Raw genomic sequence first — 13157 nt, forward strand, 5'->3', positions numbered from 1 at the left:
CCTGATTTGCAGCCTGCTCCTCTAACCTCTCCTATAAAACAGACAGAACGACTCCCCCATGAAAAAAGGCTATACAGGTTAAGGTTCTTTAGCCTGGAGAAGAGATTGCTGAGGGGGAGATATGACAGAGATCTATAAAATCATGAGTGGAATGGAATGAGTAAATAGGGAATGGTTATTTACCTTTTCCATTAGTACTGGCACTAAGGGACATGAATCTATTAGGTAGTACTTTTAAAACAAATCAGAGAGAATTTTTTCACTCAGTGCACAACATTAAACTCTGTAATTTACCAGAGGATGTGGTAAAAGCTATTAGTATAGCTGAGTTTAAAAAGAGTTTGGATAAGTTCCTGGAAGAAAAGTCTGCAAGTCACTATTTGCTATGTAGATACACGGAATCCATTGCTTATCCTTGGTTATAAGTAAGGTAGATTTGGGACCCTACCAGATGAACCTTTGGTCCAACCTAGAATGGCATTTACGTTCTTAAGAAACTGTATATATCGTTTGTTTCTCTTTGTTCGTTTATTTGTACATGAATTGTATGACTTTCATATGAAGCAGGCATTTATGCCAAAATATGGCCGTTAGGTTTTTAATTTGTTTATTCATTGGAAGTAGATTTTTCCTCTGAAGTTAATATATTACAACTTTTTTAGATATGTTAAACTTTTTTATTTGAATATATTTTTTAAAGTAATACTTTATTCCTTGTTTCCTTCTGTGTTCTATTATTATTCTTGTGTTGCGGTTGGTTTGCATCTGGTTGAATTTTCCTTTCATCATATTAACCATACTGTTTATGGCAGTGAACAGGAATGACAGAAAATCAAGGAAACAATGTGCCATGTTTATATTGAGTGGATTCATGAATGGTTTATTTGATATTTTTCTTACTTCTAATTTTGTTTACCAAAGTTAATCATATGCTTTTAATTTGCATCTAGAAATATGATCTTCATTCGTATGAGTCACTGCAGAACTGGCTGAAAGGTTTTCTCTTGACATGCTTTAGTGATTTGTCTTATTGTCTTTCAATTAGACTGCTTTTTTGTTCATTTCCCTTTTCATTGACCTAATAAAGCATTCCAGATGTCTAGAGAAATTTCTACCTCCAAGCATTTTCTCCCAAAATCCGGAACCACTGAATCTCTCCACCTGTGCTAAAGGGCACTGCTTTTTCCTGGAGTTCCTTTTAGCAGCCTCCTATTCCCACTTGCGTAATTTAGATTTTAGACTTTCTATAATCCTCAATGACCTCGTATAATCCAAAAGTACATTACAGGAGCTGCACAAGTACTTCCCACCATCTTTATGGAGTTTTCCTCCAAATTCTTTACAGTGATCCTGAGCACTGATTTACAGAGCTGTTTTATTATGGTTGCGATCAGATGGCGTCGCCGTTCTCAAAAGTTGATCCATAATACTGTTCTCTCAGACAAAACACAATACACACTTTACAAATCTGACAAAAAAGAACCCAAACACAATTCTACCCTAAGAAATTCAGCAATATACAAAAAAATCAGACCCAGAAATAAATCTGTTATTGAACATCTTGTCCATTTTCAGCCTTCCAGTATCTTTTATAGCATGAGAAAAAAGTAGTGTGCGCCAAATATTTCCAGATAGGCATTTATGTGGCTCAAGAATTTTGCAAAATGGAGGCCTTTCAGCCTGCCAGAGTTAGCCAGGCAGAAAAAAATGGAAAATGCCTATATAAGTTGATGTATAATTTTGAAATAACATTTTTGACAAAAAACTTAATTTTCTGAAATTTCTAGAAAGGGAAAAGATTTCTCAGAAATTGCATTCAAGCAAAAGCTTAGGCTGTGATACAAAAGTTTGTACTTCAGGCACAATTCTGCACACTTCTACACAAATATAGCAAAGTAGAAATATGGCAGTAGGAAAAAGACCACATGGCTTATTCACTCAGCTGCTCAACTCTGCAATCTGTACCCTGCTCTGGGGTCCTCTGTGTCCCTTGCTTTCTTGAATTCATCTCTACCACCTCACTTGGATAATTCTTTTTCTGTAGGGACAGGTTTTCCTTTTTAGAAGCTGAAGGAAATTAAATCTTTGGTCTCCTTAGAAATGAGGACAAATCTTAACTGGGCGTGATGCCTGGGGTGGGCATATATTTAAATAATGAGGAAAATACTGCAGAAAAACAAAGCTGTGGAATAAATACAGAGTAAATAACTAAATCTAGTATATGACATTTAATATGCATAATTGTTTTATAATAAATTTGAAACTGAATAAATAAAATAGCATGTCACTACAGAAAGAAATCCCAAAAGGCAGTATACCATAAATGTTCTAATTTTACTTCATATAGGCTGAAGGAGAGACGGACACAAATTCGCCTGCCATTGTCCCTCCCCATCCCTTCTTGCACCTAAGCTTCCTACTGCCATTCACTGGTGAAGAGATCTCACTGTGAGCTTTGCTGATGTCCCCTGATTCCAAATGAGAGAGAGAGAGACAAAAAAAAAAGGAATATGGGATAAAAATGCACTTAAATAGAAAGTGGCAAAAATAATTTACAAAAGTGCAGTGCATACCCCTTATTTAAATAGGAGCAAAGGCAGCAAGAAACACAGTGAGGTTCAGTGCCTTAGACATTGGACTGCTTGCTGGCTATGCCGATTGCCTGTTAGAGAGAATCAATCAATATGCAGCTCAGTGTTCCAGGGTGGCCGCTGAATCAGCACTGCAGGCATTACTATGCAGCTTCCTTCAGATAACTGAAATACAGGTTTGCCGATTTGTGCAGTAAGTTGTAATTTATTCAGCAACAGCTGTTTTCTCCTTTAGAATCTTAGTGGCACTGGCTCTGACCTAAATTATGAGGCTGGCCCAATTAGATGGATGCATTTTCAAATGGTGTGTTCATTGTGACATAGCCAAGGTTTGAAGTCCTGCTGTGGGTGCATATCCATTCTCAAATAACATTCCCTGCTATGCGGCAAAACATACTGTAGCGATGACCCAAAAAAAGTGCAATAACAAAAAAAAAAATGTTTAGGTGAAAATGTCTACTTCATATGTGACCTCCCGTACCAATCACGGTTACTGTGCCATATTTATAATCATCAAAGCCACCTGCCCACCCTACTTTTGATTCTGTACATAATTGCCTATAACAACAAATTGCCTCTTACTTTTGTGAATAACTTATGTCTTTCTTGAAAAATCACTTGTATTTGCCTTAATAGTTAATTAAGTTGACTATAATGCTGTAAAACTGCCGAGAGAAAGTCACTGTCTTTACAGTTATCTTTCCACGTTAGAAGTTGTAATCAATATCCTGACGTGGCCCTGTTTCAAACAAAATCTTCTTCAAGGGTTCTCTTCTCCAAATGCTTAAGCACACAGTTAACAACAATGAGTCTGCACCTTTACTGAGCTTGAGTGCCCACATACATCCTCTCATCGGCGGGTAAAAAAAATCATGCATGTGACACTCTATGCAAAAGATTAGAAGGCCTTCCTCTTGCTGCTGAAACACAGGGCTGGCACAGTCCTGCATTTTAGATAAAAGGCTGATTGATTTATAGGCAAGAGACACTTTCATATTAAAAATCAAAGGATGAGCTAGGGGTGGGAGTGAGGGAAAGACACACACACACACCACACACACACCACCCGCTAACTAACTCCAATAGTGTACCTCTCCCCAAAATGTTTTAAATTCTAAGATTTTTCCAAAACAATACTTACTGATCCTCTTCAGCTACCCAGCAAAGATGTTCCTCTCCTCTCAGTGCTCCCATGGATTGGATGATGTGAAACGGTTGTAGAGAGCAGGATACATCCTCATTCCCTCCACCCCCCACCCCAAACTCTTTCTTAATTTGTTCTTTCTAGCCAAGCATTTCTTTAATGAAGAAATAATTAGGACATAGTTTGCAAAAAGATGTACGTCCATTCTCTAGCAGCCTGGTAGTGAATGCTTTAACACTATCTGGCTTGCATACTCTGCCAATGCACACGTCACCTATTATTATCCAGCCAAGGTCCAGGCTTTGGGCATAAGGAGTGTAGTGAGCTCTGTTGCATTGCTGATGAGCCTTGTGAAGTCTCAGCATTTAGAAGCAGGATCTCTTAATTATGGTCTAAAGATGGGCTACAACTAGCTGTAGTTTTCAGGTGGGGTGGATACCATGCAGCCTCTGGTGTAGGGATTTCATTTGGGTTGTCTGGTATCTGATTGTATTCTCTAATACCAGGAAGATGCAGCTGAATGCTGCCATCTACAGCCAGTTGTCCTCCTCCCAGTGGTCTCTATTGTTCCTGTATATGTTCTTAGTGTGTAGGGCTAATTTTCTTCCTTAATAAAAATAGTAGGCTTTGTGACAAATGAAATCTGAATGTAAGGACCTGATAGACAAAGGCTTTTCTCACATTCTGTGTTTGTGAGAAAAGAGGATCAAGTTAATCCATTGTGTTGCAGCAAGCAAAAATGCCAAGTAGGGTACCCTAATACAGAGAGAAACTTCATCCTAGTATTTAGTGCTGTGAAAGACATCAATAGACCTAGATCTTATCCTTACAAAAACTGATGATTGATCAGGTTAAAAAAAATTCTGCCTTTTTATGCTTGGTAATCATTTTAGAAGAATATATTAGTCTAAATATGGAGCCTGGGAACAGTAGATCTGGTTGAAACTGAAGAAACATTCCTTTTGGAGTACATTTTAGCCAGCTCTTGGAAAACTTATAAAATTGGTCTGTTTCCTCTTCCAATATCCAATTTCTGTTTTCAAAAAGAAGAGGAAGAAATAGGAGAGCTGGCTTTGATATTTTGTGAGAGAAGCAGAGCTCCCATGGCAAATAAACCAAGTAGAGTTCTTTAGAGAGACTGGTATATCACTTGTGTTCTTGAGCATAAATTCAACACCCAATCTTGTACAATCACAAGTCCCACTTTTAATTGAGAACACCATCTAAATAAAAGATCTAATTTTCAAAAGCATGTACCCACTTAAAACTGGGTTTTACTTGTGTAAATAACGCAGGTAAATGGCTTTTGAAAATTACAATAGTATGTTACATTTATTTATTTATTTATTTAACGTTTCTTTTATACCGATGACCGTTTGCACATCGCGTCGGTTTACAGCAAACACAAACCATTGGGCGGAGCCCTTACATAAAACAGAATATAGTGAGCTAGGTAACATATAACAAATGTTTGGGAGGAGCCCTTACATAAAACACACAACCACGGTTAGAAGCCATGGGTATATGATAAGTACTTGAACTATAACAATAACTATATACACAGTTGGTGCGCAGTACAAAATCGATAGGCAAGAGGCGTTCATACCAGGATATCAGTGTAACATTCGTAGAGTAACATTCCTAGTGGGGAATTATGTAATGGGGGGTGTAGTGGAGTAAGCCTGCTGGAAAAGCCAGGTTTTAAGCTTCTTTTTGAAAGCGGGGGTGTAGGTCTCAGTGCGAATATCATGGGGAAGTGAGTTCCATAGCGTGGGGCCGGCAAGGGAGAAGGCTCTGTTCATTGTGGATGTGAGCTTAAAAGATTTGATAGATTGGGCTTGGAGTGTTCCTTGGAGTGCTGGGCGGGTAGGTCTCTTGGAAGTACGGGGTAAAAGGGGAGGGTTAAGCCAGTTGAGGTTGAAATTTAATAGACACTTGTGTATGATCGATAGAGTTTTATAAAGAATTCGTGACTGTATGGGGAGTATGGGGAGCATACATGTATTTACATGTGTAACTGCTTTGAAAATTCACCTGATAATGTGCAAAAATAAAGCTTTACTCAAGTCAACATCTTATCAAAAAGGATGCTATTGGAGACAACTTCTTGATGCAAAAAAAGCATGAATATATGAAGTCATTTTACAAAAATACATATCTTGATAATCTCTCTTATTCCTGGGAGAAACAAGGACATAGACCTCATTTTGGTGTGATTACCATGCAAACATATTTCATTTATTCAATTTGATAATGCTCCTTTCTCAAATATCTAAAAGTGAGAAACAATGACAATACCAAATAATACCAAAACAATTTATAACTATAAACATTGTCCCATGATGCTTTATTTCAGATGTCCTTAAGCATAGTGTCAATACTATCCAAACACCCATCTTGCGCACTAAATGCCTGCATATACAAGCACATCTTACCTTTCTTCCTGTACAGTAAATAGCTAGGGTCCAGTTGGACCTCGGGTGGTACACTGTGCCAAAGCATTGGTGTGAAGCAACTAAATGCTTGCCGTCTTTAACTGTCAGTCTTGCAGCAGTGAACTCTTCCAGATGCATAGTAAGTAAATTCAAAACACATTAAACTGAACAATTGTTTCCAATCCGCGATCAGAGATCAGTGAGAGAATTTAAACAAAAAACATACCCATTTTCATTTCTCTCACACTGATGTACATATGGCTTCCTGGTTTTTTTTTTTGGGGGGGGGGGGGGGGGGGGGGGGTTGTGTTTTTTTTTTTTTTTTTTTTTTTTTTTTACATTTTGATATTTTTATCCCTTCACATCCCTTTATGTCCATATGAAGGATACCATCCAAGTGCATCCTTTCATGATCACTCTCTTCTCACTTTTACCATGGATTCCTCTTACGAAGAAAAATACTTTAATGATTGGAGGCAATGATTTCTGTCAGAAAAACTTTTAAATAAAACATTTCAAGGGCTGTATCCTCTTCTACCTGAATCCTAGGAAAAAGTCAGACAACATAGCTTGTTCCATTTCAAATTGTCTACTGTATTCTCAAAAAAAAACCCCACCCTTTTTTTAAAATCAATATAACATTGTAATGTAGCAGTTTTCTGTGTGTGTCCGGCCTTTTATCACATGTTTTGAAACTCAGTTTTTTCCTCGTTTTGTTTTTATTTTAGGAAGGCGAGAAGTAACCTCTATTTCTTCTAATGACCTCAAGGCACTGCTAACACTTACTAGAGAACATTTATTTAATTTGTATGACAAAAATCTTCCCAATAGTGTGCTGAGAGCAGCTGACAAAAAGAATAGTGCTACCATGCTTTCAGGTATGTGTTTTCATTTGTTTGAGACTATATATTTTCTTCAAGCAGTGACTGAAACCTATGACTAATTTAATTGTTTTAACATAATCAGTTAAAAATAATCATTTTACAACTTTATAACTTTAATTTAAAAAAAAAAATTAAATTTTCTTTTTCCCCGGAAGTCTTTTTGTTGAACTACTGTCTTGTTGGAAAAATTTAAAAAATAACTGAAATTTTGAAATGAATTAGTGTGGGTAAGACTGGATGGTTAAGTGATTTGACAAAAGCCTGTCAATCATGGTTTCAAATCTGGCTCAGGGTTAGTAGCAATTTAAAGTTGTTTGCTGGTAATATGAGTTAGAAGACTCAGTCCAATTCTCAAGTGTATACTGTTAGACGTCTCAGCTGAGATGCCAAAAATTGCATTGACTGAAAGATCCTCTAAGCTTTGGAGATGATTCTGCGAGACCAGGGCTGAGATAGTTGTCAGGATATTGTAGGGAAGTTGACATTGATCCACTACCCTTGCTATATTGGTTCTGTGGTAAATTGTATTTCCTGAACATACCCAGATCAGTCCAGAAAAGTGGATTGTTGTATCCCTACCAGCAGGTGGAGACAAAGAACAATTAGAACTTGGGCACTGCTACAAAACGAGAGTGCCACCTGCAGTCCCTCAGTATTTCTCTGACTCCAGCGGGTGGTACAGATGCACACCTGCAGTCATTAGTAATATTTTTTATTTAGTTAGTTTGAATTTAATTTTTTGGTTTATGGTCGCTTCCTGAGGTGTTAGGCTCCTTCGTGGGCCATCCCTCAGTAGAAGCTGGGTGTCCGGGGAATTGGATATTCCTGTCAGGGTTTCACCTGCCACAGTTCGGTGTCTGACGACCAGGGTCTCCTGGGTACTCACCACCGTCTCTGCTACAGCTGCTCCCTTGTCTCCTGCAATAGCTTTTCTCTGTGTCTTGGAAAAGTTTATTTAAAAAAAAACCAAAAAAAAAAACCTGTTTTCACGGCGGCTGACTGACAGTCTTCAGTGCTAAGGTAAGGAGAGATGCAGGAGGGACCAGGACTTTTAAGGCCGGCCGGGGAAGCTGTCAGCAGTGTTCCCCCTCAGCTCCCGGGGCTCAGGGTCGTTTTCTGAGGGCAAGGGTGATTTTTTTTTTCTCCGCGTGCCTCGTTTACTCGCCGCTTCCCTGCTGTGGGGGCCTTGTGATTTCACGATAGTCAGGCTCCTTTCCTGCGGCATGGCTGCGCGTGTTTTTTTCTCCTCAGCCGGTAGTCTTAGCCCACAGCACAAAATGTTTGTTTTTCTGGTCCTGCCTGACTAAAATTTTTATATTGGTTCTATGGTAAATTGTATTTGGTTGTTCAGCTTTTACAAACCTTAACTTCATTGTTTAAATAAGAGAATACTGTGAACTTTATTTTATTTTGTTGTTTATTTACAGAATATTTTAAAATTTAATATTAATTTGGCTCACTTAGTTCCTGTATCCAAAAGAGCTGCAGTACTGATTAGGTGGCCTTTGTTCTCAGTCGACAAGCAAGCATGAATTAGCCATTACTTGTGAGTGGGCTCATCCAACGGTACAGACACAGACCCAACTTTCAAAGCGAAGTAAAGATTTTACTGAGCATCTATGACAGTTCCTAGGAATGCTCACTTTCTTGTGAGCTCCTCTGTGCTTCTTCATTTGAGCTACCCTGTGAAGGAGTCCCAGTCTTTCTTAGAAGTTTTAACTTTTAGGGGCCTAGTGCTCCTGAGCATATCGCACAGCTTAACGCAGTTGAAAAAGGTGTATTTATTTTTTTGCATTAATTGTATGATATTGTGCAGTATGGCTTCGCAAAGTGCGAAGGCAGCCCCCTTTTTCAGAAATCTCGCTCCGGACTCCTCCCCAATCTCTCCCCTTTTAAAAATTTGCATCACACTGTGCGTTATGGCACTTGACTTTTATTTTACCCTCCCCACAGGGCTCTTATCCTTGCACTTGTCTGTGGGCTCATAAGTTTGTTGATTAAGATGTTGGATTGGATCTGGCTCAGATATCTAAGGAGTTAGGATTCTCTAGTCAGACAGGCAAAAGCAAGACACACACATACATCTTCTCCCTTCCCCTTCCCTTCCCTTCCCTCCCCTCCCATAAACCATATAACCTGGTGATCTTCACTTTTTTTCAAGCAAGAAAAACTTTGGCAAAAACCTTCAAATCGAGAGGCCAGGACCACTGTCAGACCAAAAATACAGTGTCCTGGGCAAAAGGTCTGTTGGTGATGGGGGGCGGGGGCCCTCTAATGATATGGTCAACTGTGGTGGAGAGGGATAACGCACGCACACGTGTTAACATAGATCTATTTAGTTTTCAATAGCTGTATTTTCAATATACATTTTTTCATCCATTTAGGCCAGTCCATACAAACAGGTTATGCACACCAACCATTTCAGCAGATGGTGGGCTTGCATTTCATGCTGTGGCTTGTAGACTAGTTAGGCTTGATGATCAGCAGGAAAGAGAGCAGTAGCTGAGGGGAAAGGATTGTTATCCCTCCCTTAGTTGAGCATGACCCTGAATGAAAATGACTTTCCTGAGGTGACAGCCTTAACTCACTTCCACAAAGCAGCAAAGTCACAAGCATGTTGGATGGCTATTGTAGCTCCTGAGGTGAAAGAATGACTTTTCTCCCTCCAGAGAGCAGAGTCTGGGATCGGGGACATTTCAGCAGGTTAGTATTTGGCTCCTCCCCACACGCCTATTATTCCTTGCTGGGATGCTTAAGGTTGAAAAGAAAATATGGCCCATCACATTACAGCCAAAGGCAGCTGTTCTGTAAGCAGCAGTGAGTCTTGGGGTCAAAGTCAGACCAGGCATTTTGTTCCTAGAGTGCGGGAAGTCTGGGCCCAGCAAGATCTCAGCATCTCAGAGATGACAAGTGGGCTCGGTTTGCATAGACTGAGAGCTGTGGGGCAGCGATTAAGATTCAAGAAGAGTTTATTTTATTTATTTATTTCAGATTTTTATATACCGGCATTCGAGACAGCAGTCACATCGTGCTGGTTCACATAAAACAGGGGTGCATAGTAAACATAACTTCTCCAGCCTGGCCACTGTAATCGTGCAGAGGATCATGGCTGAATCCAGCCACATTCTGGTTCCCGCCAGGAGCTTTTAGTTTGTGGAGGTGAATGGCAGCCATGTTTGCTGAGCAGGGGCCTCCCTTTTCCTCTCCCGCGGACTATGGATTGTTTGGCCCTTCTCTGAGCAACCATTTTAATTACAAAGGTCGCTCCTGCTCCCTGCTTCTAGGTCACTCAGTCAATACAATTTATTATAATGAAAGAAGCAAGCTATCTTTCCCACAGCATTATCATATTTTTAAATGTGGCACACAGCAGCATTTTTTTAGCCACGGGAGGGTCTGTGTCCAGAAAAGAACATAGAAATACATTAGAATTTAGAATAATGTTATTGTTTGATGTCAGATCCTGAAAGAATGATCCTGATCTCTTTATTCCACTGCAGTGGAAGGTCACGTCAAGCTAAATTGGTAAGTGCCTAATCCAAGCAGTGATTAAGGTTTGCATAAGAATATAAGAAATGTTGTGCTGGGTCAGACTAAGGTCCATCAAGCCTAGCATCCTGATTCAGACATTGGCAACCCCAGGTCACATGATGCACCAAATATAGTTTGGCTTTTACTGCTTTCCTTTATTTCTCTGGACCAGCACATCACATCTCTGCAATGCATCTGACTTGCCATCTTCAATGAATGAGAATCCCAAACAAAGGCATTTTGTGCCATAGTGAGTGTAGTCAGAGAACAGTATTTTGCCTCCCTCAGACCATGATATTTCAGCATTAACAGAAGCTGTCAGCAGTGTCATGAATCATTTTCCAGCAGAGGACCTTAAGGTTTTGAATAGGGAAACTTTTGACTCCATACTGGACTCTACTTTAAATGAACAGATCTTCTGGTTAAGTTGTTGGGAGAATCCTGTTTGTTTTAGCCTAGCTGTATGCACTGCTGTTTTCTTTCATACTTCTATTCTCCTTTTTCACTCTTTTTTTGATAATTTGACTCTTAGTTTAGTGCGATGGGATATTTAGATGAATGATTTAAGTAATGTCAGCAGGCACTCTTTTTTTTCTTGAGATATTTTAGGGTTATTAATATTTTTAAGGTAAGTTATTTATAATGTCCCTGATTTTATGTCACTACCTTAGCTTTAAGGACATGTTCTTCAGTGGCTGAACCCACATATGCTGCTGTTTAGAGATATTAGAGTGCCCATATTTTATTTCAGGAGTCTGCAGTTCGTAGTTTATGTGCAAGAATATCATGCAAAGCTTTGTCTGGCACCCAATATTGACTGGGTAAATGTAACATCAGGACTTGCTAGAGACATAAAGTTCCTGGATGTAATAAATGACTGCTTCATGGAACAATTGGTTCAGGAACCAACAAGAGAGGGAGCTATTTTAGGTTTAATTCTTAGTGGAAGACAGGATTTGGTGAGAGAGTTAATGCTGGTGGGGCCACTTGGCAACAGTGATCATAACATGATCAAATTTAAACTAATAACTGGAAGGGGGACAATAAGTAAATATGCAGCTCTAACACTAAACTTTCAAAAGGGAAACTTTGTTAAAATGAGGAAAATAGAAAAAAACTGAAAGGTGCAGCTGCAAAGGTTAAGTGTTCAACAGGCATGGACATTGTTTAAAAATACAATCCTAGAGGCGCAGTCCATATGTATTCCACACATTAAGAAAGGTGGAAGGAAGGCAAAATGATTACTGTCATGGTTAAAAGGTGAGGTGAAAGAGGCTATTTTAGCCAAAAAAAAATTCCTTCAAAAATTGGAAGAAGGATCCATCTGAAGAAAATAGGATAAAACATAAGCATTGTCAAGTTAAGTGTAAAACATGGATAAGACAGGCGAAGAGAGAATTTGAATTGAATTTGGCCATAGAGGCAAAAACTCATAATAAACTTTTTAAAATATATCCGAAGCAAGAAAATCGTGAGGGAGTTGGTTGGACCATTAGATGACAGAGGGGTTAAAGGGGCTCTTAGGGAAGATAAGGCCATTGCAGAAAGACTAAATGAATTCTTTGCTTCCGTGTTTACTAATGAGGTTGTTGGGGAGATACCAGTTCCGGAGATGGTTTTCAAGGGTGATGAGTCAGACGAACTGAACAAAATCACTGTGAACCTGGAAGATGTAGTAGGCCAGATTGACAAACTAAAGAGTAGCAAATCACCTGGACCAGATGGTGTGCATCCTAGGGTACTGAAGGAACTCAAAAATGAAATTTCTGATCTATTAGTTAAAATTTGTAACCTATCATTAAAATTATCCATTGTACCTGAAGACTGGAAGGTAGCCAATGTAACCCCAATATTTAAAAAAGGCTCCAGGGGCGATCCAGGTAACTATAGACCAGTGAGCCTGACTTCAGTGCTGGGAAAAATAGTGGAAACTATTCTCAAGATCAAAATCGTAGAGCATATAGAAAGACATGGTTTAATGGAACACAGTCAACATAGATTTACCCAAGGGAAGTCTTGCCTAACAAATCTGCTTCATTTTTTTGAAGGGGTTGTTAAACATGTGGATAAAGGTGAACTGGTAGATGTAGTGTATTTGGATTTTCAGAAGGCGTTTGACAAAGTCCCTCATGAGAAGCTTCTAAGAAAACCAAAAAGTCATGGGATAGGAGGCGATGTTCTTTCGTGGATTACAAACTGATTAAAGACAGGAAACAGAGTAGGATTAAATGGTCAATTTTCTCAGTGGAAAAGGATAAACAGTGGAGTGCCTCAGGGATCTGTACTTGGACCAGTGCTTTTAAATAAATATATATATAAATGATCTGGAAAGGAATACAATGAGTGAGGTTATCAAATTTGCGGATGATACAAAATTATTCAGAGTAGTTAAATCACAAGCGGATTATGATGCATTACAGGAAGACCTTGCAAGACTGGAAGATTGGGCATCCAAATGGCAGATGAAATTTAATGTGGACAAGTGCAAGGTGTTGCATATAGGGAAAAATAACCCTTGCTGTAGTTACACGATGTTAGGTTTCATTTTAGGAGCTACCACCCAGGAAAAAGA

The 13157-nt window shown here is 39.1% G+C and overlaps 1 protein-coding gene across 2 annotated transcripts in view; it reads left to right on the plus strand.

Moving 5' to 3' along the window:
• Window positions 1-13157, plus strand: part of MTBP (MDM2 binding protein) — a 194276-nt gene that overhangs the window by 106542 nt on the left and 74577 nt on the right. For both annotated transcript variants that reach the window (XM_029591956.1, XM_029591955.1), the window contains exon 14: window positions 6899-7048. In XM_029591956.1, the coding sequence (XP_029447816.1) occupies window positions 6899-7048 (150 nt within the window). The remainder of the gene's footprint in view (window positions 1-6898; window positions 7049-13157) is intronic.

The sequence above is a fragment of the Rhinatrema bivittatum genome, chromosome 2 (genome assembly GCF_901001135.1).
Source record: "Rhinatrema bivittatum chromosome 2, aRhiBiv1.1, whole genome shotgun sequence".
NCBI lineage: Eukaryota > Metazoa > Chordata > Amphibia > Gymnophiona > Rhinatrematidae > Rhinatrema > Rhinatrema bivittatum.